Source organism: Prionailurus bengalensis, chromosome E3, assembly GCF_016509475.1.
Source record: "Prionailurus bengalensis isolate Pbe53 chromosome E3, Fcat_Pben_1.1_paternal_pri, whole genome shotgun sequence".
Lineage (NCBI taxonomy): Eukaryota > Metazoa > Chordata > Mammalia > Carnivora > Felidae > Prionailurus > Prionailurus bengalensis.
In genome coordinates this window covers 29075986-29103901 of record NC_057357.1, presented here as the reverse complement: position 1 = coordinate 29103901, position 27916 = coordinate 29075986, and the positions used below count along the sequence as shown (strand labels likewise).

General features: G+C 48.2%; 1 protein-coding gene across 2 annotated transcripts; it reads left to right on the top strand.

Moving 5' to 3' along the window:
- Window positions 1-2: 2 nt before the first annotated feature.
- Window positions 3-27664, top strand: NDE1 (nudE neurodevelopment protein 1). 2 transcript variants are annotated; one of them, XM_043560455.1, is made up of 9 exons: window positions 3-86; window positions 7458-7583; window positions 9270-9423; window positions 15482-15630; window positions 20947-21083; window positions 22560-22738; window positions 24090-24182; window positions 25443-25597; window positions 26427-27664. In XM_043560455.1, the coding sequence occupies exons 2-9, from the start codon at window positions 7501-7503 to the stop codon at window positions 26518-26520; spliced, it is 1044 nt and encodes a 347-aa protein (XP_043416390.1). In that variant the 5' UTR covers window positions 3-86; window positions 7458-7500; the 3' UTR covers window positions 26521-27664. The 2 variants fall into 2 exon arrangements, with proteins under 2 accessions (XP_043416390.1, XP_043416391.1); XM_043560456.1 differs by having other exon boundaries at window positions 47-86; window positions 26299-26544.
- The last annotated feature ends 252 nt before the right edge of the window (window positions 27665-27916 follow it).

Here is a 27916-nt window from a genome sequence, read left to right as displayed (position 1 = left end):
GGGGCGGGGGCGGTGGCGGTGGCTAGAGGCCGGGGCAGCGCAGTCTGCTGCTGCCGCCGCCGCCCGTCCTCGCGAACCAAGCCCGGGTAAGTTCGGGGCTGCGGTGGCTGGGGGTGGGGGCCGTCCCGGGACCGCCGCCACCGCCGGGAAACTCTTCCGCCTGCCCTGGCGCCCGCCGCGCTCTCGGGACTCCCAGGAGCCGCCTTGCAGGGAACCTGCCGCGCCCCTCGCTTTCCCGTCGCTTCCCGGCTGCCCGCGCTCCGCGCTTCCCGGGCGCTTGGCTCAAAAGTCCCGCTCTCTGGAGCCTCCCTTGCTAACTTTGTGCCTTCCCACCTTTGTGTCCTCGCGCCCACCTCTCGCCTTTGCCAGCTTCCTTTCTCTTCTAGCGCTGGCCTCTCTCCGACCTGCTCTCCTCCTCGTCCCCAGTCCCCGCTGCCCGGCTCCTTTGCTCTCCAACCCTCCTCTCACCCCCACCGTAGGCTGCCCTTTGACTCCCCTAGTCTCTCTTCTCGCTGTTTTCGGCCTTTTCTCAGTCCCCGCCACCTCCTTTCTTCCTGCTGCCCCAAACTCCCCCCGCTCCTTCTCGTCCCTCCTCCTCCCCGCTCTCGTCCACTGCCCCTTGCTACTTCCACCCTCACTGCAGGCCTCTTTGCAAAAACCTCCCCCCTCCTTGGCATCTCCCTGTCTTCGGGAACGTGTTTGGAACAGCCTCCTTTCCTCTGCTTCTCTCAGATCTCTGCTGCGGGAAGGTTCAGATTTCCCCTGACAGCACTTAGGGGAAGGATTGGATAAAGGATGAAAACGCTTATTCTACAGTTTGAATGCAGTCGTGGGGCTCACCTGCCTCTCCGAGGTCATGGGAAATCCCGCCATCACCTTGGGAAGCTACCTTATCTTCTCCAGTCATCTCAAGTTCTCTGCCTCCTGAGGGTCTGAGCTTCCCTGATTTCTTTGTCCAGGGTTTGTACCAGGTTGTACCTCTTTCTACTTTTATCCTCGAGGCCCCTTTTAACTTCCTTTCTAAAGAAATGGCCTTTTACAGCGTGCACTGGGCAGAAATTTGTCATTTTCTATGCTGGTTTCATTTCTGTATTCTTGGATAGGATGGCATTTTAGGACATGGGTAGGGTTCTTTGAAGAGCAATTGGATCCCAGTGGCTCCCAGAGCCACTTTTCTGCCCCCACCACCACCCTGGTATTCAATCGGGATTGAAACTTAAATCCTTCCTCTTAGTGTGTCACTCGTGTAGCATTGATCCTTGAGGTCTCAGAGGCCTCTCCTTGGCATTTTTTATTCTCTCATTTCGGATATTAGTTTCTTAACTTGGCTGATTCTCTTAGGATGTTATTTTTGTTTCCAAAGTGTGTTCTTTCGCGTTGAAATGTGTGAGCCCAGGGAGATTACACTCCCTTTCCTTAACAGATAGATTACACTCCCTTTCCTTACCAGATACTTTCCTAACGCGAGTGGGGCTGCATGCAGAAGGTTTGTGTCGGCAGCTAGTACTGTTTGCATCTAGACCTGACGTGGGTGCTTCGTCTCTGCCTGTCCCAGCAGCGCCTGGCACTTAGTAGGTGTTTGGAAATGTTTGAGAAGGGGTGGAGAGAGAAGCCACAGTAGGGAAAATTCTTCCCTTGGCATCTTGATTCAGTAGAATAAAATTATCCTGGAACAACAGCCGTTCTATTTTTTTGATCCCAGTTTAAGCTTTTTAAAATTTCAAAGGCAATATATGCTTACCATAAAAATCAATGTATTTAGCAGTGTGTCAGTTACAGGCTCTAATCTCTTTGCCTGCTTTACCCCGTCTGGTACAAGCTTCCAGACCCTTTTCATGTATGCAGAGAGAGCGAGATACATTTATAAACAAAACAGGCACCCTTTCTTAACATAGCATGAACTTTCTTCCATATTAGTTCGTATGATTCTTAACAACTGCGTAATTTTCCAGGCAGTCCCCTGTTGACAGTTGAGTTTCTCCAATTTTCCACATCAGTGGATGATGGCATACACCCTCGAGTATATGTCCTTGCATGCCTATCTAAGTATTTTTGTAGGAAGATCATTACAGACTTTGAAAGCACAGAGACAGAAGCCAGACTTGCTGACTCTTGACTGGTGTTGCCCCAGTGATGCCACTTCTGCAAAATGCAGAGCCCACGTCACCCCCCTGCACCCGCGAGAAGCTGGGGAAGCACGTGCTGACGTTTGGCAGTGTCTTTGCCTCCCTCCTCTGTGTGTTTTGATTGGGAAGGATTTGAGGCTGGGGTGAAGGGCGGCGAGTTACTTCTTGATAGTTTATACATGTATTTTGCTCCTGACCAGCTGTGCTGGCTTTCTTCGCTGAGAGGAGAGCCAAGGGACATTGCTTTGTGTTTTCTAGGGTTTTGAAATCAAAGGTATGTGTGTCTCAAGTATGTTTTCAGCTTGCGGAAACACATTTTTGTAGGAGTAGGAGATCTAAGCGATGCCAAGTAGAGAATGTATGCTTTTCTAGCTTCTTGCTCCCAGCTGGTTCCTCCTTGCATACCGTAGCATATACTTTTGAGGTACCCGTTAGGTTTGTCCACAGAGCTGCTGGGACACGGTGGCACGATGGTGTGTTGAGAGCACAAGCCGGGAGGCAGAAGGCCTGTAACACTTGTAGCACAAAAGGAAGAAAGGCAGGAGCACTCACTCATTTTTTAAGCTAGTGGCTACAGAGTTGTATATACTGAGACCCAGCGTTAACAGCTGCCTGCCACAGCGCCTTCTAAAAGACTGTGTGGGCCAGATGAAACGGGTGAATCTGACCTCTCATTAGCCTGTTTGCAACCCCAACGAGATCTTGAACTCGGATTCAAAGACAACACCCTCCCCCAACTTGCACTTGGGTTTGGGGTGCCTCTGCCATTGGCTCGTGCCTGTGGAGGTGGCCAAGGTATGCCGTGTCTCTGCTCCAGTTCCTGGTCCTAAGAACCCAAGAGACTGACTTGCTTACTCTTGCAGTCGAACGGCTGAAAGAGCATAAACTTGAAGATAACTTCCTAGGTGCCCAGCACACGGCTAATGGAAGCTGGTGATACATTTGAGGAAATTATGCCGGGAGAAGGAAGTCTTTGCGAGTCCTCTTACTTGCTTTCCATGGCAAAGAATAATGCGCATTAGAATGTGAGATGTTTCAAAAATCATACCTCTTTTTAAGATCGTTATTGCATAGCAAAGTGAGGTTCAGCTGTTACTTCTTCCTCTATAACATGTTTTTCCTCTTCCCTAAGGATTGTTATTCCAGTGCAGGAGTTTCTGGTTGAAATGCCAGGCCTGTGGTTTTGGTCCTTGAGTTGAATTAGTTACAGATTGTGCAGGCTCCGGTAGAAGCTCAGGTCTCTGCTTAGCTTCCCCTGCCCTCGCTCTGAAGTCCAAAACCAGGGGCACCTGGCTGGCTCAGTAGGTGAAGCGTCCGACCTGGGTTCAGGTCATGATCTTGCAGTTCGTGGATTCGAGCCCCTCATCGGGCTCTGTGCTGACAGCTTGGAGCCTGCTTCAGATTCCTCGTCTCCCTCTCTCTCAGCCCCTCCCCTGCTGGTGCTCTGTCTCTCTCTCAAAAAGAAACAAAACATTAAATTTTTTTTAATAAAAAACAAAACCAGAGCTTTCCCATCAGCATGGTTGTAATTAGAGCCTCTCTCACAGTGGAAATACCTCTTAAAACATCTCAAAGTCCCTTCCTGAGGATTCAGTTTTAGTTCTCACCGGCTACAGTAAATGTTTTAGGAAGCTTTTTCTCCCTAAAACTCATCTGCCATAAGAGTTCAGGATGAAGGTTATTAAACTCCAGTATGAGATACTCCTCTAGTAAACCCGGGAAGGGGGTAGTTTGCAATGTGGTATCTTCTCCCCCAGATCCTTCCAGCTAAAGAGATGCCACTCAGGTGCTGAGGGAGAGTGGAGCTTTCCCCATCCTAACGAGCATCTTAAGGATTTACAGATGTCAGCCATAAACTGGTCTTGAGAGCTTTCTGGCTTCCTGCCTTTCCTTCACCTGACATCCTCTTCCTGCTAGTACCATTCCACAAGCATTTATTGAGTGCCTGTTACATGCCAGGCACTCTTCTAGGCATTGGGATAAAAAAGCAAGACAGAGAAGGCCCTTGTGCTCAACAACTGGTATTCCCACGGGGGAAGATGAACAAAAACAAAACTCAAAATTATGATAGAAAGCAGAGGTTAATATAAGAGCGAAGGGCTGGAGGGGGTATTAGGTGGGGCATTAAAATAAGGTCTCTTCGGGGAAGGCGGTTCAGCTGAGATCTGAATGATAAGAGGGACACCTGGGCATAGATCTGAGGGAGAAGCATTCCAGGCAGAGAATAACAAGTGCAAAGGCCCTGAGGTGGGAGCAAGCGAGGTATGTTCAAGGAACAGAAAGAAGGCAACGTGGCTTGAACGTAAGCTAATGATTGGGGTCTGGGGTAGAGAACGTTTAGAGAAGTATGCACGAACTAATTACATTGAATATTGGACATGTTGTTTTTCCAAACAGCGGGAAAAGTCCGCCTACATCCATTGTTCCTTGTTCCTCACTTTCTTGCCCTACTACACAGACCCCCGTGCCATGCATCTGAGACTGTCCTCAGTAAGGTAATCAGTGGCCACACGGTGCTCACTCGCACGGGCTCTTGACATTGTCGGCACTGGTTTGTGCCTTGGTATTAGATGAGATCTGGGCTTATTAGAGCTTCGGGCTCCAGCAGGGAGCACCTACCAGACCTAAGTTGACCCTCACCCATTGCCACGTTAATTACTGTCATTTACACTCCAGCTGCTCTATTCCTTTTACTTCCAATGAACGAGATCATTCACTACTTATCTTCATTAGGATTCTTGGGGCAGCAATCCAACCCTAACTGGCACATTCAAGAAAGGGAGTTGGTCATCTGTCATAACCTTAAATCAGGTATGACTGGGTCCAGGTGTTCAAATGACGTCATCAAGACCCAGTGTCTCCACCTGTTGGCCTTGCTTTCCTCGGTTTTGGCTTCATTCTCTGGCCGACCCCTCCTTTGTGGTGGAGGAATGACCACGTCCTACTGCCTTACCCTAGTGGAAAGAATGTCTGTCTTTGTTCCTCCCAGCTCTATGGAGATATAATTGATGTATAACGTTGTGTAAGTTTAAGGTATATAGCATGATGATTTGGTTTTTTTCTTTTTTTTTAAGTTTATTTATTTTGAGAGAGAATCCCAGGCAGGCTCTGTACTGTTAGCGTGAAGCTTGATACAAGGCTCAGAACCACCAACCATGAGCTCATGACCTGAGCCAAAACCAAGAGTTGGACGCTTAACCGCCTGAGCCATCCAGGCGCACCTGTTAGTGTAGCATGACATGTGGATACATGTATATTTTGGGAGCCGATTACCACAATAAGATTAGTTAACACGGAGAGTGTGTTTCTTGTTGGCTCTGCAAAAGCCCTATGCCTGGACACTGATTGGCCCTGCTTGGGTTAGGCCCACCCCTGTCTTTGGCTCAGTTGGCGTTGGGACCACCCGTGAACCAATCATTGACCTAGTTTGGGTTAGGCCCACCCCTATCATTGGCTCAGCAGAGATTAGGCTGATGATGGAGACATCCATTCCATCATGGGCCTCCTCCCAGATGCTGATACTGAGTCAATCTAGTACATCTGAATCACTCTGGAATGAGCATAGGGTTGGTTTCCCCAAGATAAGGGTGTTGTTACAGAAAGATGGAACAAAAAATGCTGGACTGGAAAAAAAAAGACAACGACGAATGAACAGCATTCTGTTCTACCCAGCTTCTGTGCTTCCATCAAGCTTTCAGACAGACTCTGTTCCCCAAAAGGGCGTGGGGGTGGGGTGGGGAACAAGCATGTTGTCCCTGGAATAGGGAAGGGAGAGAAATTATGAAGAAGATGTGAATATTGGTACTAACAAATCTGCTTATCAAGAAATGCTGCACTCAAATAGAATTATGATTGTTTGATTTTTTTTTTTAACCAGGGATCCAGAAGTTGGTGATTTTGTCCATGCCAACACTAACTTATTTAGCTGAATGATTCATATTTGTAGTCAAAAATACAGCTTGCTATGTCTTGCGGAGTGAGGGGTTGCATTCATTCTTTGGTCCTGAAGGACACACACCAGACCGAGAGCTCCCTGGAGGGAAGGAAGGGACCTTGGAGACCTCTCATTTGCATTTTTGACAAGTTCAGAGCCTTACATAAGTTCAGGGAATGAGCTTTTGCACGGAGAGGCTCTATCAGCAGGGAGTCTGTGACCTGACAGCTGTTGGGAAAGATCTGTGCTCTAGCCTCTCCTGCATTTCTCTGAGCCCTCAGAGCCAAGGCCCCATTCCCACCCCCTACCCTGTAGCTCCCCTCCCATTTGTCTTCTCACACCCACTTCTCCAAAATTCCCTCTACTTCCTCTTCTTTGCCTCCTGGTAATTCCACCCCGTTTATTCCTCCTCCCTCCTCCTCTGTGTTGAAACTACCCTTGCCCACGTCACCGGTGACCGACATTTCTTTCGCGAAGTCTCCTGGATATTTTCCAGCCCTTATCTTAGCTTCTCTGTTGCGTCGTGGATACTGGGGAACATTCCCTCCTTTCCCCTAGACTCCATGTCCTCCCAGGACAGCTCACCGTCTGGTTCTTGCCTCTGTTTCTCCGCTGTCTCCTTTGACTGCTGTTTCTTTCTTTGCCTACCAGACAAACATTGGCATTCCTCAGAGTTCCATAAATAGTCCTCCCTAGATTGTCTGGCGGTTCCATCACAGGATAAAGGGAAGAAGCAGCTACAGGCTCAGGACTCTCAAATTTGTGTCAGCCCAGGGTTCGCCCCAGAGTCTCAGATCCACTGTTGTTTCTAGGTGTGCCACAGGCTTCTCAAACCCGAAGTGTCCCAAACCGGGCTCCTTATCCTCCTCCTCAAAGACATTCCTTCTCTTAGGATTTGTCTCTGCTGATGAGGATGGTGGGGGCACCGGGTGTCTAAGCTGGAACCCTGGGAGATGTCCTCAGCTCCTTTTTTTTTTTTTTCCTTGCCCCTCCTCGAATGAAATAAATAAAATCTTGGTAGTTTTGTCTATTTGTGGAATGTTTCCTGTGGGTGGGCTGGATTTTGTCTGCCTTTGATGTCAAGTTTTGGCAATGTTTTATCATTTAACCCGACATAAAATTCAGGAATTTTTTTCCCCCTCCCTGTTAAAGATCCACTATTGGGTTAAGTGTCTGACTTTGGCTTGGGTCATGATCTCGTGGCTGGGGAGTTCAAGCCCCATGTTGGGCTTTGTGCTGACAGCTCGGAGCCTGGAGCCTGCTTCGGATTCTGTGCCCCCCTCCTCGGGCCCTCCCATGCTCATTCTGTCTCTCTTAAAAATGAATAAGTATTAAAAAAATTTATAAACATCTGTTGAACCAGATATGCAAATAATTTTAAAGCTTTTCTCTCCCAGACGCCATGCTGCAAGAAGAGTGACCCCTTCCTGTGTTTCCACAATGGAGGACTCGGGAAAGACTTTCAGCTCTGAGGAGGAAGAAGCAAGCTACTGGAAAGATCTGGCCATGACCTACAAGCAGAGGTCAGTCTTCCTAACTCCACCTTGCTTTTTCTCCCCATCACCGTGGCAACAGCCATCGATTTTGTCGCTCTTCGTAGGCCACAAGCACTACGAAGGACTTGACATACATTTTCTCCGTTAAATCTCAAAACGGCCCTGTGAGGAAACAGTTGTCAGCCCATTTTACAGATGAGGAAGCTGAGCCTCAGGGAAGGCAACTAATGTGTCCACCAAGGTCACACGGCCAGTAAGGAGCAGGCCTAGGATGTGAGCACCAAAGCCTGTGGTCCCAAGCAAACCGCCGTGTTCCTTCCCAGCTGATTTTCCGGCGGCGCTCCGTCGGTTCCAGACGCCTTAGCTGGTCAGCCCCCTCCCCGGTGTGTGAGGAAAGAACTTCTCCCTGTGTCTAACAAAATGGGTCATTGCAGATTTTAAATTTGAAAGAAGTGATTCTGCGTCCATATTTGGGAGGAGAGTGTGTGTTCAGCATTTCTTCCTTTTATTTCTTGTGGGCTCTTACACTCTTCGTAGGGAGGTCTTATTCCAGTCCCTCTAATTCCCTAATTTTATTTATTTATTTATTTATTTTTAATTTTTTTTAACATTTATTTATTTTTGAGATAGAGAGTATGAATAGGGGAGGGTCAGAGAAAGAGGGAGACACAGAATCTGAAACAGGCTCCAGGCTCTGAGCCGTCAGCACAGAGCCCCACAAGGGGCCCGAACCCACGGACCGCGAGATCATGACCCGAGCCGAAGTCGGACGCCCAACCGACTGAGCCACCCAGGCGCCCCTCTAATATTTTTTTTAATGTTTATATTTGAGAGAGAGACAGCGTACAAGCAGGGGAGGGGCAGAGAGAGCGGGAGACAGAATGCAAAGCAGGCTCCAGGCCTGCCGCAGGGCTCGAACTCACGAGCCAGGAGATCATGACCTGAGCCAAAGTAGGACGCTTAAGTGTGTGCCACCCAGCGCCCCTAATTTCCTTACTCTTTTTTTTTTTTTTTTTTTAAATTTTTTTCAACGTTTATTTATTTTTGGGACAGAGAGAGACAGAGCATGAACAGGGGAGGGGTAGAGAGAGAGGGAGACACAGAGTTGGAAGCAGGCTCCAGGCTCCGAGCCATCAGCCCAGAGCCTGACGCGGGGCTCGAACTCACGGACCGCGAGATCGTGACCTGGCTGAAGTCGGACGCTTAACCGACTGCGCCACCCAGGCGCCCCTCCTTACTCTTAATTTGACTTAAAGATAATTCAGGCTTAGCATTTAAAACCAAAAAAAAAAAGTGTTGCTTGACTTTTAAGGACTGAAAAGCTGGAATTGGGTGTTTGTCCCTCATCCAGTGGGACAAGGAAGCACTTAGGTCCGGTTTCTACTTAAAAGTCAATCTGCAGAGGGTGTGCAATCCCACGAATACTTGCCACACATTGAGTTTAAAAAATATATATATGGTGAAAGAATGAGTGAAGAGTGAACGGGCTTTGGAGTCAGGCACCCCTGGGTTCAGGCCTGAGGTCTGCTTCTGACCCGTGTGACCTTGAGGCAGGTCTGTCGGCCTCTCTGAGCCTGGCTTTATCTGTAAAGTGAGGTCAGTGATAGTTTCCGCCTCACAAGGCAGTTGAGTGAAGAGCTAATCCACGCATAACCCTCAGTAGCTGTAAGTGCTCCATAAACGCTTCCCCTGACACGGCCGGGAATTCTGTAGGGCCGAAAATACCCAAGAGGAGCTGCGGGAGTTCCAGGAGGGAAGCCGCGAGTATGAAGCCGAACTGGAGACGCAGCTGCAACAGATTGAAACCAGGAACAGGGACCTCCTGTCGGAAAATAGTCGCCTTCGCCTGGAGCTAGAAACCATCAAGGTGAGAGGAAACGGGCAGCGGGTGTGGGGTGTGGGGCGTGCGCCTGGACAAGGGAGCCCTGCCTTGCGAGGGGCCGCGGCCAGCCCCGGGCTCCCTCCCACCCCTAGGCCTGCTGGGCGGATGTGGTGGTGGAACCCTTGTTTGCCCCCGATGGGCAGAGCTCTGTGGGAGCAGACCACACAGGTGTCCCCGTGGCCCATTCTTGGGTGTCTACCACAGTCCCCCAAGGCCTGCAAAAGCAAACGTTTGGAGAGGATGGAGTGTCACTAGATTTGCTGATCGGGGGTATGATAGCCCCCAGATGCCTACTGATGTTTAAGTTAAAGTAAAATAAAGACAAATTTAACTCCTCGGTTACACCAGCGCCGTTTCAACTGCACGACAGCCGCATGTCTAGTGGGTATCATTACTGGACAGAGTGGTGCAGGATATTTCCATCGTTACAGAAAGTTCTGTCGGACAGAGCCAGTCGAGACCAGGTTTCTCAGCCTGGACGCTGCTGACATTTGAGGTCAGGTTATTTTCAGTTTAGGGGGCTGAGTTTTACACTGTAGGATGCTTGTGGGGGGTTTTTTTGTTTAAAAAAAATTTTTAATGTTTATTTTTGAGAGGGAGAGACAGCAAGAGTGTGAGTAGGCACAGGGGAGGGACAGAGAAAGGGAGACACAAAATCCAAAGCAGGCTCCAGGCTCTGAGCTGTCAGCACAGAGCCCGACACGGGAGTCAAACTCACTAACCATGAGCTCACGACCTGAGCCGAAGTCAGACGCTTAACTGACTGAGCCACCCAGGCTACCCGTGGTTTTTTTGTTGTTGTTTTTTTCCTTTTAAGTTTATTTATTTATTTTGAGAGAGAGAACAGGGGAGGAGCAGAGAGAGAGGGAGAGAGAGAATCCCAAGCAGGCTCCACGCTGCCAGTACAGAGCCTGATGTGGGGCTCGGTCCATGACTGTGAGATCAGGGCCTGAGCCAAAATCAAGAGTTGGGAGCCACCCAGGCACCCCACACTGTAGGATGTTTAACAGCATCCCTGGTCTGCATCCAGTGGATGCCAGTAGCTCCTTCTGCCCCAGATTATGAGAACCAAAAATATTGCCACATATCTGGAAAACCACTGGTCTAAATGGTAAAGACTACCTTTTGGACATGCTATAGGGCTTAGCAGATAATCGCTAACACTGTGCCCCGGAGACTGAGTTTCTCAGCCCTCACTGATAAGCAGGATCACCCGGCAAGCTTCGTAAGTATCAGGCCTGAACCCACCCCCGCCGTGAGAGTCCTGGTCTCAGTAAGTCTGTGGTGGGGGGACACAGGCATGTCTGCCTGTCTTTTTTTTTTTTTTTTTTTTTAGTAAAGCTCACCATGTAATTTGTGACGAGCTGCTAGGGGAGGTGTGGTGAATAGTGGAAGATGTGCTCCCAGCCTTCTGGCAGCTTTGTGGGGAAGACAAACCTAACTCCAAAAAGCACCTAGGGAAAAGATACTCTGTGATGTAGTACTGACCAAGAGATCCTTCACACAGAAAGGTCTGTATGCAATGGAGACGCAGCTGCTGGGAGGGATTTGAGCTGGTGTTTGAAGGTGAGAAGAGGGTGTGTGCGTCTGTTTTTGTGTGGCCAGCAGATTGGGGCAGAGGGGTTAAGGAAGAGCTAATCTGGACCTTCCACAGACACAGACGAGAACAGATGTCAAGCAGACCTGGGAATCCTGGCTTTATGAGTTCATGGGAAACAGCGGGGCCAACAAATGGCCTGGGGATTGAGGGATGGGGAGGGGCGGAGGAAAGACCGTGAAGTCCTCAGAAGCTGAGCTGTGGAGTGCAAGTTATATGTTGCAGACCGCAGACCCCAAGCTGGCCATCTACAGGCCATTCTGGCACATGCATGGTTTTTGCTTAGCCTTCAATGGCTTTTTATCCTGTATATTATGAAAGCTTCCATGCACACAGCCAGGTTGAAAGAATTTTCCAGCACACGTCTGTATATCCATCACCTGTGCTCTACCAGTAACCTCTGCTATACTTGATTCTTATTACCTAGCTATCCCTCCCTCGGTCTACTTTTCTGATGCATTTCAAAGTGATTTGCAGATACCTATTTACCTCCCTGTAAATACTTCAGCGTGTTAGTGTTAGCTAGAGTTGAGGTTTTGTGTATAGTTCGTTCTTTTGATAGTAAAACTTACATCTGTAGTGTTCTTTTTTAAATGTTTGACATCAGTATTCAAAGTTGCGAGGCTTCCTATAAAAATTGGGATTTCTGACTTCCTTTGAGAATCAGCGGATCTGGCCATACCAGGCCTGCATTCGTCCCCGCCAGCGAAAAGCCAAGTAATGGTTGAGTGCTCACCAGTCCATCCCAGTCCCCACTACGGTCCCCCACCTCTGTCTCTGACACTGAGGAATGAGTGTCCCTTGCTCGATGCCTACACCTGGCCCACACAACTCAAAACAGCCTGGCCCCTACAGGCATTAGTATTTGACCCCTGCCATGAGCACTGAGGGATCACTATAGCTCTCAGCCTGAAGGGGACACGGGGTGGGAAGCTGTGTGGAGGGAAGATCAGCAGCAGTATAAATGATAGTTGGGAGAAGGAACGAGACCCTCCACGGAGGCAGACTAATACTGAGCAATGATGAAGTAATTGTTTCAAGACTGAGCCCTTGAACCTGGGGAAGCCGTTTTGTTTTGTTTTTTAATTTTTTTTTTTTATGTTTTATTTATTTTTGACAGAGAGAGAGACACAGTATGAGCAGGGGAGGGGCAGAGAGAGAGGGCGACACAGAATCCGAAGCAGGCTCCAGGCTCTGAGCTGTCAGCCCAGAGCCTGATGTGGGGCTCGAACCCACAGACCGCAAGATCATGACCCGAGCTGAAGTCGGACACTCAACCGACTGAGCCACCCAGGCGCCCCCTTCAAGAAGACGTTTTTATGACAGCCGCATGACAGATGCATGAGGCACAGAGCATAGAGTAGGAGAAGCAATAGAAATACCTTGGAATGAAGAATATTTACTTGCCTTGGGGTACTTGGCTGGCTCAGTCGAGTCAGAGCATACGAGTCTTAAATAAACTAAAAAAAAAAAATTACTTATTTTTTGAGAGGGGAAGGGGAACCTAAGCAGGTTCCACACTGTTGGCACAAAGCCTGACGTGGGGCTTGAACTCAAAAACCTTGAGATCACGACCTGAGCCGAAATCAAGAGTCGGACACTTAACCAGCTGATCCCCCCAGGTGCCCTGAGCGTGCAACCCTTCATCTTGGAGTAGTGATTCTTTTTTTTTTTTTTTAAATTTTTTTTTTTAACGTTTATTTATTTTTGAGACAGAGAGAGACAGAGCATGAATGGGGGAGGGTCAGAGAGAGAGGGAGACACAGAATCGGAAACAGGCTCCAGGCTCTGAGCGGTCAGCGCAGAGCCCGACGCGGGGCTCGAACTCACAGACCGCAAGATCGTGACCTGAGCCGAAGTCGGACACTTAACCGACTGAGCCACCCAGGCGCCCCCATCTTGGAGTAGTGAATTCGAACCCCACGTTGGGTGTAGAGATTACTTTAAAAAAATAAGTAAATAAAAACTGCCACCACCACCTATTTGTCAGTCACCTAAGGGGAATGTATTTGGCTGTGTCAGACTTCTTGACAACTGGCTTATTCATCACAAGTTGAATGTAAAAGCCTGTAAGGGATCAAACAGAGCGTCTGTTGATGGCTCCATCAACTGACCGCTTATAATAATTAGCGCCAAATGAAAGCGCAACATTTAGCAATAGCTTTTCATGTCTGCAAGTTCAAAGGACATCATTTGAATCTGAATGCTGGTGGAGAGGCCCGTTAACTGCATCTTCTCGAACCTGTGTTTGAATTTAGGTTAATGACCTAGGATCCCATGCCTTCCTGTTTTATTTGGAGATGCACACAAATAAAGGGTGTGAGGCCGTGAGAGCCAGGCCTGGGAATTGGCCCCTGTGTGGGTCTTGGTCTGCCCCTCCTTGACTGAGCGGGGATGCTTCCTCTGCTGCGGCCAGGAGACACTATCAGAGGGGACTGGCCAGGAAACAGAGTATCAGAGGGGACTGGACAGCGTGAGGATGTGGAATGGTCTCCGTGTCCTCACCCTGTAAATAATCTGCTTGTTCTGTGGGAGTGTGTCTTTCACAGGACTCTTGCCACGCCTCTCTGGCCTGGGCACCATTGTGTCATTCTCCCGGTGCATCCAGACTGTTTCTAGCAACGCCTTTGTTGACTCAATTGAGTCAAGAAGAGTTTGACTGTTGTTCAAACTTTCCAGTTTGACTTTGGGCCTTTCCTATGGGAATTGTTTTCTTTTGTGTGTAGATGAAGGGAAAGCAGTAAGGGTGTTTGGTGAAGGAAGGTAATTTGGGAAAGGAGACAGAGCAGAATGTGTGTGTGTGTGTGTGTGTGTGTGTGTGTGTGTGTACACCTACCTATGTGACCTGTAATGAAATGGTTGAGGGAGCTTTAGCATAGTTGTTTCTTTGTTTTTTTGTTCTTAATTTTTTTGTTTGTTTATTATTTTGAGAGAGCATGAGCGGGGGAAGGGAGAGAGAGAGGGAGACACTGAATCCAAAGCAGGCTCCAGGCCACAAGCTGTCAGCACAGAGCCGAACACAGGGGTCAAACCCATGGACCTCGAGATCATGACCTGAGCTGAAGTAAGTGGTGCCGTTAGCACAGTTTCCTTAACAGCATAAGCCCCAGGGCGCCTGGGTGGCTCCGTCTGTCAAGCATCTGACTTCAGCTCAGGTCATGATCTTGCAGTTTGTGAGTTTGAGTCCCACATCGGGCTCTGGCCTGACAGCTCGGAGCCTGGACCCTGTTTCAGATTCTGTGTCTCCCTCTGTCTCTCCTCTCCCCTACTCATGCTCTGTCTCTGTCTCTTTTTCTCTCTCAAAAATAAACAAACATTAAAAAAAAAGGCGAAAAAAGGAAAAGCACCAGCCCCAGTGGCCCAGGTTGGATCTAGGCTCAGGCATTTGCTACCAGTTGACTTTGGGCTAATGGGGTAGGCTCCATTCACATCTCCGAAACGGCATTCAGCGAGGCATCGTAAGCACGGTCCTGAGTCCAGAAGCTGGCCCAGAGTAAGCATGCGATGAATGTTAGCTGCTGCAGTTGACTGTTCCCTTCCTTGGAAAGCACTAGTCAAATCACACTAAGCTACTTTTGGTGATAAGTAACAGGTTGTGGGGTTTTTTTGTTTGCTTCCTTCCTTTGCTTCCCTTCCCTTGCTTCCTTGCTTCCCTCCCTTCTTCCCTTCCTCCCCCAAAGGTCCCCAAATCCCTTTCAAACCCCCATGCTACACGGGGAGTCTCGACATAAAGTTAGAACAGTTATCAAACTAAGCACATGGTTTTCTGCTCTTGTTATGAGGCAGCAGCAACCAAAGCTGTTGTGATTCCTTACATGTAATCCAGGGATGTCCCGTGAGGTGGATCTGTATTGCCCTGTGGATGTTGCTTGGAGACATTTATGTGGTTTTCTGTGGCTGTGTGGATGCCCTTGAACAAAATGATGGCTTTGAAGATCGTTGGGGGCTTCTTACCCAGAGGCTGTAGGGACCAAGTTTGGGAGGGGGCAGGGTGGTGCAAGGTGCTAGTGGGCTGGGAGGCAGGAAGTACTTGGTACATAAGAGCTTTGAGCGTTGGCCCCGTTCTTGCCATCTGCCCTCCTTTGCTTCAGAGTCCGTGTCTGTGGAGAGAAGGTTCTACTGACTGAGGTTAGGCTTGTCCTCTGGTTGTGGTGGGTGGCCACGAGGCTGTCTGGAGCCACCTTGGGGAGTGATAGGAAGAATGGCCCCATAAAGATCCTATACTAAGGAGGAGCTAAATCCCTTAAAGAAATCAGGGCGCTGACGGGCTGTGCACACGGGGAGGTACAGATGCTCACAAGCTGGAAGCAACAGCGCCCATGACAACAGGAGTGGGCACAGTCCAGGAGTAATCCTCGGTATTTTAAGGCAATGCCAGGGAAGGGAGATAAACATAGCTTATCAGAAGTCTTAAATCACACACTCAGTGTCGATTTTGATCTTCAGGACAAGTTTGAAACACAGCACTCTGAAGGCCACCGGCAGATCTCAGCCTTAGAGGATGACCTCGCCCAGACCAAAGCAATCAAGGATCAACTTCAGAAATACATCAGAGAGCTGGAGCAAGCCAACGATGACTTGGAAAGAGCAAAACGGTACGTCGGGAAGGAGATACGGGTTTGGGAGCCTTTTTTTCTCTGCTCTTGGCTCCCAGTACGTGGGTGCCAAGCACCGTGTTGAGTCTAGAGGACTCAGCCGTGAGCCACACCAAGCCAGTGACCGTCCAGGAGACAGACAACAGACACATCAGTGCAACCTGATGACAGCAGTGAGTGCTGCAAGTTCAGGTGCGATGGGGGTGCGTAAGCGGACACAGAAGTTACACCATCAGTGGGTAAATGTCAGGCAAGGCTTCCCAGTGGAAGTGGCAGTTAGGCTAAGACCAGGGGGATGTATATGCATTACCCAGGGGAAGAGTATGAGGTGAGAACATTCCAGGCAGAAAGGCACACATGTGCTCGTTACCGCCCTAAGGTAAGCGTGTTCAAAGAACAGTGTTTCTTTGCAAATGTTTATTTAGTTTTGAGAGTACGAACAGGGAGGGGCAGGCAGAGGGGGGCAAAGATCCAAAGTGGGCTCCACCTCTGACAGCAGAGAGCCCGATGTGGGGCTCGAACACACAAACTGTGAGATCGTGACCTGAGCCAATGTAGGGTGCTCAACCAACTGAACCACCCAGGCGCCCCCTAACCTGAGCCAATGTAGGGTGCTCAACCAACTGAACCACCGAGGTGCCCCCAAAGAACGGTATTTTGTAAACTGACATTCTGTTGCTGAGCAGAATACTACCAGTGATAACTAACATTTATTGAAAAACTACTCTGTGCCAGCACCCCCCCCTTTTTTTTTAATGGAAACACATTAAAAATTAGATATACATTGCATACATTGGCATGCACAGATTTTTAGCGTACAGGTCCCATCGGTTTGGGCAAATGGCGTATATGCTCCCGCGACCCACACTCTTGTTAAGATGGGGAAGCTTTGTGTTGCCCCCACAGGCTCCTGTGTTACTTTTTAGCAGTTGCTTTAGGATAACTTCACTGTACCACTTCAAGTAAAATGCAACAGCCTTGCAACCTTACAGTTTGATTTTTACCATCCTTGAACTTTATGCTATACTTGTAATACTGCTGTGTCTACAAATGCTGTAGATTCTGAAATGTGTAGCTATCGATTTGGCTTTAAAAAGCCCAGTGTATTTTATTTTATTTAAAAAAAAAATTTGTTTAGGGGCGCTTGGGTGGCGCAGTCGGTTAAGCGTCCGACTTCAGCCAGGTCACGATCTCGCGGTCCGGGAGTTCGAGCCCCGCGTCAGGCTCTGGGCTGATGGCTCAGAGCCTGGAGCCTGTTTCCGATTCTGTGTCTCCCTCTCTCTCTGCCCCTGCCCCATTCATGCTCTGTCTCTCGCTGTCCCCAAAATAAATAAACGTTGAAAAAAAAAATTTAAAAAAAAATTTGTTTAATGTTTGTTTTTGAAAGAGAGACAGAGCGTTAGTGGGGGAGGGGCCGAGAGAGACGGAGACCCAGAATCGAAGGCAGGCTCCAGGCTCTGAGCTGTCAGTATAGCTCGGGGCTCAAACTCAGGAAGGGTGAGATCATGACCTGAGCTGAAGTCGACCGAGCCACCCAGGTGCCCCTAAAAAGCCAAGTATATCCTAAAGAAATGAAGAAAGTAAAAAGATAGCCTTTTATATTTACCCACATATTTACCATTTTGGGTTCATTCCTTCCTGAGGATATGGATTTCTCTCTGGTATCCCCTCCCTTGGGGCTTGAAGAAGTTCCCTTAGGATTTCTTTCTTTTTTTTTTTTTAATTTTTTTTTTATGTATATTTATTTTTGAGAGGCAGAGACAGAGCATGAGTGGGGAGGGGCAGAGAGAGAGCGAGACACAGAATCTGAAGAAGCTCCAGGCTCTGAGCTGTGTGCACAGAGCCCGATGTCGAGCTGTAACTCACGAACCACGAGATCGTGACCTGAGCTGAAAGTTAGACGCTTAACTGAGCCACCCAGGCACCCTTTCCCTTAAGATTTCTTATAGCAAAGGTCTGCTGATGGTGAAGTCTCCTTGTTTTAGTTTATCTCCAAGTGTCTTTTGCCTTCATTGTGTTCTCCTTTTTTTTTTTAGGTTTATTTGTTTTAGAGAGAGTGGGGGAGGAGCAGAGAGAAAGGGAGGGAGAGAATCCCAAGCAGACCCCGCACAGTCAGCACAGAACCCGATGCGGGGCTCTAACTCATGAACCATGAGATCATGACCTGAGCTGAAGTCAGGTGCTTAACCGACTGAGTCCCCCCAGGCACCCCTGCCTTCATTCTTGTCCACTGGATGTAGAATTCTGGGTTGACAGCTGTTGTGTTTTTTTTCTTTCGGTGGGTTCTTCCACTGTTTTTCTGGTTTCCTTGCTTTAGGTCAGAAGTTAGTGGTCATTTGAGTGGTCACTCCCCAGTATATAATGTGTTTTTTTCCTAGCTGCTCTCAGATTTTTCTCTTGATTTTTTGTTTGCAGGAGTTTGATTATGATGTGCCTCGGTTTTATATACGTGTCTTTTTTTTTTTTAAGTGTTGGATTTAACCAGAATAGATTTTTTTCATTTCCTTCAGTGATTCTCAATACCCAGTGTGGGGCTCAAACTGGTGACCCTGAGATCAACAGTTGGATGCTCTTTGACTGAGCCAACCAGGTGCCCCTATATGTATTTATCTTGACGGGGATTTGCTGGGCTTCTTTAGTCTGTAAATCTCTCTTGACAGATTTCACTTGGGTCATGATTTCTCAAAGATTTGCGCTGGCCCATTCTCTCTGTCCTCTGTCTTTCTGGGACCCCAACTACACACATCAGTCATTTTGATAATTGCCACACAGGTCTCTGAGGCTGTGGTCCTTTTATTATTTTTTTCCTCTAATATTTTTTCTTTTTGGTTCTTCAAATTGGATAATTTCTGTTGATCTAGTTTCAAGTTCGCTGCACCTTTCTCTCCAGTCTGCTGATAAGCCAATTCCAATAGAGCTTTTAGAGATTGTATTTTCAGTTCTAGAATTTCCTCTAAAAAAAAAAAAAAATAGTAATTTCCATTCCTCTACTGTGGTTTCTCTTTATATCCTTGAGCATAGCTAAAGAAACTACTTTAAAGTCTTTTTCTGCTAATTCTAACCATGTAGGTTACCTCAGGACTGCTTCAAGGCCGCTGTGCAGATGCATGGTCCCAGTGTTAGCCAGAGACGTGGGAAGAGAATTTGGGGCTCCCATGTGGGGTGGATTCCATCACTGGAGCTGTAGGCAGAAAACTTATGAAGATGCAAAGTCCACCCAGATTTCGTTGATCAAAGCAAGTCATGTGGCCCAAGTCAAGAGCTGGGAAAGTACATTCCACTCACAGGCCGTGGCAAGGATGTGGATGCAAGAAGGGAGGGAGAATTGGGACCACTTCTCATGGGAGCCAGTCTACCATTCACGTGGTTGAAAAATAATACACAAAGGTTAGAGTTTTTTATGCAAATTCAGGCAAATAAAAATAGAAATTTGTGTTATCCCTACTCTCCTCCCCAACAGCATTCTATACACGCTGTTGTACATCTTCTTTCATACAACAGTAGATCTTGGGGATCTTTCTGTATCAGGACACAGAGAATTCTTTGTTCTTTTTTTCCCCCCAAGTGCATAATATCCTATTGTATGGTTGGTATTGCATAATACATAATACTTTATTTGTCCAGTCCCCTGTGGATGGATAGCTGCTACATTTGCATTCTTGTGCGGTGATCAGCATTGCTGTGATGAATGATGAACACTGCTTGCACAGATGTTTATCTGGAGAATAAATCCCCAGAAGTGAAATTGCAGGGTAAAGGGATAGACGCATGCGTGATTTTGATAGTTGTTGCCCGATTGTTCTCTCTGTAGTTACATCGCTTTACATTCCCAGCAGCTACGTGTCCTGTTTTCCACACAGCTTCCCACACAGAGTGGTTTTCAGACTTCAGATTTCTGCCAATCTAGTCAGGGCCCAGTGGATACATTTCTGAATTATGCGTGACATAGATTCCTTCTCATATATTTAAGAATGATTTCTGTTTCTTCTTCTCTGAACTTTGCCTTTTTTTTTTTTTTTTTAAACTTGGGTTGCTGGTTGTTTCTCATTTCTGGGAGACCTTTTATATATTTGTTGATGTGGATTGAAAATATTGAGAATTTGTCATTTGTCTTGGAGCTTTGTCTGATGTATTCATTACTGTCAAGTTCTCTGATTTCTCTCTAGTCGATCAGTCACAGTGGCAGGGCAGGGTTTAAACAGCTGTTAGCCTGGGTTTTCTTTCTTTTCTTACATTTCTTTCTTACATTTCTCACTCTCGTGTGCGCTCTCTCTCTCTCCCTCTATATGTGTATTCACATTTTTGCCAAATGCTGAACATTTGGATGTTAAAATCAGATGAGATAGAGGTGAGGCCCCGGTCATTATTATAGAATGAATAAAGTTCTGGAATACTCAAGTTTTATATTTAAAAAAAACTTGGGGGGGCGCCTGGGTGGCTCAGTCGGTTAAGCGTCCGACTTCGGCTCAGGTCATGATCTCACAGTCCGTGAGTTCGAGCCCCGCGTCGGGCTCTGGGCTGCCAGCTCAGAGCCTGGAGCCTGTTTCAGATTCTGTGTCTCCCTCTCTCTGACCCTCCCCCATTCATGCTCTGTCTCTCTCTGTCTCAAAAATAAATAAACATTAAAAAAAAAAATTAAAAAAAAAATAAAAAAAACTTGGGGCTCCTGGGTGTCTCAGTCAGTTGAGCATCCAACTCTTGATTTTGGCTGAGGCCATGATCCCGGAGTCGTGGAATTGAGCTCTGTGTTGGGCTCTGTGCTGAGCATGGGGCCTGCTTGGGATTTTCCCTCTCCCTCTCCCTCTCCCTCTCCCTCTCCCTCTCCCTCTCCCTCTCCCTCTCCCTCTCTCCCCCCCTCCCCCGCCCCTTCCCCTGCTTGCATTCTCTCTCTTAAAAAAAAAAATACATAAATAAAAAACCTTAAAAACGGTACAGTTTTATTTTAGTAGGGTATTCGGAACACTGATTTGCATTTTGAGTCTCCAGGAGGAGATGGGAGTTTGCTGTCCTGGCATTTGGACCCTGTATGTTGTCCTAAACAAGGTGCTGGCCCTTTGCTAAGTGCCGTATGGACATTTCTCACTTAATCCTCAGGACGGCTTTGTGTACCTCAAGAGCTAAGATGATTCTCCTTCTGCAGGTGAACAGCCTGGGTCCCAGAAGGTTAAGATGCTTGCTCAAGTCTGTGGTGTCCAGGAGGTGCCCATGCTGGGACTCATGCCCCCTGTGTCTGCCCTTTCTCATCTCCCTGTTCTGTAGGCACCACATGGATGCCACTGTTTGCTCTCCGGGACAACTTTGCTTTTCTCTTACTAGGGCCACGATCATGTCTCTGGAGGACTTTGAGCAGCGTTTGAATCAAGCCATTGAGAGAAATGCCTTCCTGGAGAGTGAACTTGATGAGAAGGAGAATCTTCTTGAATCTGTTCAGCGCCTGAAAGATGAAGCCAGAGGTCAGGAAGACTTGGCTTTTTTCTGTGTGCCCTGACCGGTGTTTTCCCCTCTCCCTACCTGAGAACAGCTTCTCCTCCAATGTTGCCCAGTGTTACCTTTGCTGGAAATCTGTGACCTGCCCTAGTCAGAGGGCGTAGAACCACACTGGGCAGGCCTTGTCCCCGCCCCATGGTAAGAATTGTCAGATGTCTGACCCCGTAAAGACCCTCTGTGGGTATTCAAACCACCACTGGCTTTTTGTTCAGCAGGAGTGTAAGAGTTTTGTGGGGAGAAAAGTCTTAATGGAATTGCTAGCTAGCCCATTGTTTCTCTGACCTGATGGCAGCCGAGGCAGTGGTTTCCAGCTCTGAATTCCCATCAGCATTTGCGCCGTGGAAGTTTGCAGTTCTGGGGTAGATCTGGGTGCAGAAGAACTTCTTAAACATCCCAATTAATTGTTCATAACACTAATTTAGTTTCTAACGTGTAGCCAGTAGAAGGGGGATTAAAAAGAAGAAAACTGCAGGTCTGAAGGGTAGTTCTGCAGTGGTTAAATAAATGGCAGAGATTCATTTATTTTATGGAACGTTAAACAGTTGTTAAAACAAGTAAGGTATAGATGTGAATATGGCTAGATTAAGACCTACCGTTGAAGGAAGGTAAATCATAGACCGTAAACGTGTTTCTGTTTACACTTAGTAAGAATTATTCCTAACATACGCTTAATAGATAATAGATAAACTGTACATCTGAAGACGCAGAGAAAAAAGGATTGAAAATATCTCCCCCATATTATAGTGATAATGAGTCAGGAGGCCCATATGGGGGTTGGTGGGGAAAGTGTCTTTTCCCTTAGTATGCTGTATACCCTGTTGAGCTGGAAATATCTTGAAGCAAGTAAAGCATTAGTGTATCTATCAATGCCATAGTTTTTCAAAAATTTTAAACCTTTTGGTTTTTGTTTTGTTTTTATTTTTAAGTAGGCTCCATGCCCATCATGGGGCTTGAACTCACAACCCTGAGATCAAGAGTCACACGTTCTAGGGGCACCTGGGTGGCCCAGTTGGTTAAGCTTCCAACTTTGGCTCAGGTCATGATCTCACAGTTCGTGATTTCAAGCCCCGCGTTGGGCTCCGTGCTGATGGCTCAGAGCCTGGAACCCGCTTCGGATTCTGTGTCTCCCTCTCTCTCTGCCCCTCCCCACTCATGCTCGCTCTCTGTATTAAAAATAAACAAAACATTAAAAACAAAAGAGTCACATGTTCTACCGGCTGAACCAGCCAGGCGCCCCTAAACCTTTTTGGTTTTATTACAAAATCGTGTAGTTTCACAAGCCTGCTAGGCAAGGTCCTGTGGGTTTCACTCCACTGAGGGTTTCCGCCCATGGGTTTTCATTCTGGTGCTTCTTTTCCCTGACCAGTGTCTACTGTCGACCCTCCTCCCTTTGCCCTCTCCCCTGAAGCAAGGGCTTAATCTGAATCCTTGTCCTGGCTCAGATTTGCGGCAGGAATTGGCTGTGCAGCAGAAGCAGGAGAAACCCAGGACGCCCATGCCCAACTCGGTGGAGGCCAACAAGACAGACACAGCTGTGCAGGCCACGGGCTCCGTCCCGTCCACCCCCATAGCTCATCGGGGACCCAGCGCCAGCTTAAACACGCCGGGGACGTTCAGACGTAAGAGAACGGCAGTCAGGGCGATTTGCCTTGTTTCACCAAGCTCTCCCACGGGTAGGGTGCTGGGTCAGGGAGGTACTGGCACTGGCTGTGCAGCAGGGAGCAAACTGGGTGCTCAGAGGGGCAGAGCTTTGAGACAAACTGGAAGAGCTCGGGTGTGAGGCAGTAGGGAGCGGTGGAGTCTGCGGTGAGCCGGACAATGGAAGCTTCTTCCCAGGGGCGGCTGCCACTGTGCTCCCACCCCGTGACGTGTGGGCCCAGCATTAGGAAAGAAAGAACCTTTCCGTTCTTCATCAGAAGCCAGAAATCCTCTTGTTGAAAGTGAACTCTCCTAAATTTAAAATTCCAATGATCAGATAAAAAATTTAGAAAACGTTTTGTGGGTCTAGTGAGATGTGTGTCTAGAACTGGAGCTGGTGTAGCCTGGGGTGCATGGTTAAAAAAAAAAAACCAAAAAACCCAACAACGAGAAATTGGAGATTTTGCCCCAGTTCCTCTGCTGATTCACAGAGGCTGTTATCAGGCTGCTTAATAGGAAATAACAGTAGGCAGCCACTAGTGCTCCGTGTGGGCTAGTTAGCCGCTGTGCTTAAGGTGCTTTGCATACGCGTGACCTCACTGAATTCTTAGCACTGGCCCAGGTGCCGTCCCCATTTGATGGATGAGGAGACTGAGGCCCTGAGGAAAGTAGCTCCCCTCAAGTCATATGGGCGGTAAATAGCAGAGCTGAGATTCAGACTCAGGCCAGCTGGCTCCAGAGCTCACACTCCCTGTTCCTGCCATATCCCTAGGCTCGTCCCCTGGGATGAAGAGACTGGTGAGATTTCCAGAATGCCCATTTAGAGCAGTGTTTTCCACACTTTAGTATGCACGTGACTTAGCGGGGCATCTCGTTCAAATGCACCTGAGATTGAGCGGGTCTGGGCAGGACCCGAGATCCTGCCCCCTAACCAGCACCCCAGTGATCCTGGTGCCTCTGGTCCCCGGCTCCTGCTTGGAGGAGAGAGGCTCTGGAGAGTTAAGACCCTTCCAGATGTGGTTTGCTTGGATGCTATTCATGTTCATTAACTGTATGGAATTCATAGAATTTCAAGAAGACTTGTTTGGATTTTGATTTAAAAGAGTGACGTGTAAAGGTGAACAGTTAATACAGTCATTGTAAGGCTGCAAAAGGTCGGTCATCCCATAGACTCCTCGCGTGTTAGTTAACTTTTGAGTGAAACGGGCAACATCCAGGATCAGAGCGTGGGGATTAGCCTCCCTCCACCCCCCACCGGGGTTCCACGTGTAGGGACATGAGTGCACCGACTTAGACTGGGGATCGCTCTTATATGTGCTCCCTTTGCACACCCAGGTCTGGATGACTCCACGGGTGGGACCCCCCTCACGCCCGCAGCCCGGATATCGGCCCTCAACATTGTGGGAGACCTGCTGCGGAAAGTAGGGGTAAGACCGCCGCCTCCCCGGGTTTGGTGTGGTTCCTTGCCTGTGTTTCAGGATACCTGAGAGGGGCGACTTTACTGGTTCCTTTCCCCTGTAACAGAGCGTCCCCTAGCGTCCCCTAGCGTCATTCGAGCTCCTGTGGGCCTTGTTGTTGACAAACACCCAGAGCTCTGACTCCATCAGCCCTTTGACCTCTGTGCATATATTTCTTCCCCTGCCATTTTTCCTTGGAATTCGGGAAATCTGGCTGGTGTCTGTGATGTTTTTCTTAATTTAAGAAAACTGAGAAACATTTGAAAGTTCTTTTCCTTTTAAATGAGGGAGTCAAAGACAGCATCTCAAAGGGCTAGAGCAAAGAACTCGACTTGAGGTTTTACCTTCACTACAGGGAAAGGTTTTTTGTGTGTGCTTAAGAAATAACACAGGTATTCTGTGTAGCTGTTGCTTGTGTTTTTGGGTTTTTTTTTCAACATTTATTTATTTTTGGGACAGAGAGAGACAGAGCATGAATGGGGGAGGGGCAGAGAGAGAGGGAGACACAGAATCGGAAACAGGCTCCAGGCTCTGAGCCATCAGCCCAGAGCCCGACGCGGGGCTCGAACTCACGGACCGCGAGATCGTGACCTGGCTGAAGTCGGACGCTTAACCGACTGCGCCACCCAGGCGCCCCATGCTTGTGTTTTTTAAAACGATGCTGGCGAATCACATGATTTAACTCCTGCCAGCCTGTCGTCAGCCAGAATGTATGTAGTCAGAGCTGCGCCTTCATAGAAGCTTGCAACTCTTTTCTCGTGTTTTTACTTTGAGATTTTGGTGTTCTGGTTTTCTGTTCTGTAAACATGTTTCTCTTTAAATGTTTTGCCCGGTTAGAGCATAGGTAAGCCTGGGGCGGTCTCAACGCCCTCTTGGTTTTTATGGGGTCTCTTTCCAACAAGGCACAGCCCTCCCACACAAGCCACTCTGTGCACGTTTGATAAAGGTAAACAAAAGAGTAGATCATCCCGAAAGTTGATTTCACGTTTCCCATAGGCAGAACTGGATCATTGGCAGGGCTGGTGATTTTCCAGGAAGTTCCTAACTGTCTTAGGCCAGTGGCTCTAAAGGGTGGGTGCATGCGGGGTTCCTTCAGGGCCCCACTCTTGGAACTCCCGCCCTACAACACAGTTCGAGAACCCCCGTTTGAGGTTATTGTCTGTGTACAGGCTCTGGGGAGAGGGGAGGTCTGCTCTTGAACCTGAAAGATGAAAGCACGTTTCTCTGCAGGCGCTGGAGTCCAAACTTGCATCCTGCCGGAACTTCGTGTACGATCAGTCCCCAAACCGAACAAGCGGCCCGGCCTCGGGGCGGGGGAGCAAACACAGAGATGGCGGTGGCGAGAGACAGCCAAGCAGCAGCGGCGTGCCTCTAGGTGACAAAGGGTCAGTACCTTTTTAGCTGTCCGCTCCTGGGGGGAGCCTCTCACCCCTGACCGATAGCCATTTTGTAAAAGTTGGAGGATCAGGTCAATGAACCATAACCCTCCACCCCCTTGGGACGCAGTGAGGTGGTGTCTTCCGGTGAAGGTTAAGGGCGAATGGCCAGGAAGAGGCTCGTTTTTATTACTCGAATCTGCAGCCCCAGCTCCTGGTCATGCTGTGAGAATGTCCTGTATGAAACACTTGTTTGGGACTTGAGCTTCAAAAGCTTCTCTGTTTCCCCTGAAGGAGGATTTTTTTTTTTCCTTAAAAAAAAAAAAAAAAAATCTTTAGAACCTCAGGAAACAGGGACTCCATTCCAGCCAGACTAGATTCCAGTAACCTGATGGGAAAGCACAACTCAGACTCTGACAGCTTTGGGTATTTTCTTACTTGAGGAAAATCAGGACAGCTTCTGGATGGGTTGATTTCCTAAGCTGCGTCGCCATGTTCCTGGACCCCGAGCCAAGTAACTTGGGTAGGTGTGGGGCAGACAGAGAGATGATGGGGAACGAAGAGTCGTTTTCCACGGTGCGCACGTGACTTCCGACCCCGTCGAAGAGGGTGTTTTTAGTGGGTCTGGTGTTTTTAGTGGGTCTGGGCTTTTTGTGTGGCCTCGGGAATGTGCGAGCTCGATGGCCAGTGTCCTTTTCTTCGTTTCGCAGGAGAGAAAATTGACACCCAGGGAGACCCTGCTCCTGCCTCTCTTTACTCTTAGAACTTTGTGGGCCCTGATGTTAGCCAGTCTGTGACAGCTGTAATGTCCGCCTAATTTGGTTTGCTCTGTCTGAAGGTTGGGAAAACGCCTGGAATTTGGGAAGCCGCCTTCAAATATTTCCTCACCGTCGCTGCCGTCAGCCCAGGGTGTAGTCAAGATGTTGCTTTAGGAAATCCACGGAAGCCGAAGCCCCTGGTGTGTCTGTGTGGGAGTCGTTGCTTTTCTTTCCCTCCTTAAACTAGGTTTTTGCTTTGTTTAAGTTAGCTTAAGAACTACGAGCAAACAGTCACACTAGCCACTGAGGCCATCGCCCATGGCCCCTGGTAGCTGTCCCCGTGAAATGTTGTCTCCTCCTCCCCAGCCTCCTTGCCAGTGCGTTGCAAATCGACAGGGACAAACCGGACCCCCTGGACAGGGCTCCGTGGTGTGGATGCTGAGGCCACCCCATCATTTTGAACTGACCTGAGTGTTGAAGGATTTGGGGGTGTTTTTTTAATGACAGGAATTGCCTTAAAAATGGGATGTGAGCCCATCTCGGGCCCAGGCTATCTTCCATAAGAAAATCTCCGTGCTCTGTGGCACCAGAAGGGTCTGTGTACTGAAATTGTGTCTAAGAGAGAAGAGTAGGATAGGCACGTGCCTTTTTTTAAAAAAACCCACTATGGTGTAGTGTACCTCTGGGACTCACTCTGCCTCTCACTGAGGCGTTGGGAGCTGTGCTTGTGTTTCAGAGGCGATCTTGCGTGGACAAGGGCGATGGAAACATCTGTATCTTCTTTAGATCGTTCCCGATAGTTGGGTTTCCTGGAACTTGTGCCCTGGCCCTGGGGGTGACCTCCCCGACGGTCGTTGGGGTGGCGTGGCCTTATGAGTACAGCCCCTAAGAACAGAACTTCATTCAAAGCCATGATAAAGTAACCATGGTGGCCTCCACATAGGATTGACCCACAGGATTGTTGTTGGAAGCTTCCTTGTGAAAGAAGACACAAACACGGGATTTTCACGTGGACGGAGTATGTGCTCAGCCCTGCCCGTCGTGAACGGCTGGCTCACACTTTTGGAGGCAAGTTAAAAAGAACACGTGAATTTGGGAGCATGCGCGCAGCTTAACCACCCTTTGTTACTAAGTTATTTTTCCAAGAGAATAGCAGAAATATCCTTGAGTTGAAAATAGAACTTTTCAAGTGCTTTTGAAATTCAACAGAGAATTAATCTCTGGTGCCCAGTTCATTACCATGGGAACATTCTAACCTGTATCGGGAAAAGATGGACTTCTATTTTTTTAAAAGAACAATAAAATCAAGAGAAACTCATTTTCCACGTCGTGGTGGTGGTGGTGGTGGGTAAATGCTGCTTTGTGCCTTGATGTTTGCTCGAACGGTGGCAAAAAGTTTGTTTTTGAACCAAGTAATCAAATACGAAAAAACTCTACTTGAAAAAAATTCCTCTTCACGTCAGCTTCTTAGAAGTGTATTTAGGATATGTTTGTGTATTGTTGAGGGTAGGTTCACGTTTGGCTATTGGCTTGAGTTCTTCCATTGCCATGTCTCTTCTCAAATCTATTT

Excerpts from the sequence above, each read along its gene's own strand:
- NDE1 (XM_043560455.1), top strand. The coding sequence starts at position 7,501 with ATGGAGGACTCGGGAAAGACTTTCAGCTCTGAGGAGGAAGAAGCAAGC. Across the intron at positions 22,739-24,089 it reads CGCCGGGGACGTTCAGACGT|GGTCTGGATGACTCCACGGG; the intron begins AAGAGAACGGCA and ends TTTGCACACCCA. Across the intron at positions 24,183-25,442 it reads ACCTGCTGCGGAAAGTAGGG|GCGCTGGAGTCCAAACTTGC; the intron begins GTAAGACCGCCG and ends GTTTCTCTGCAG.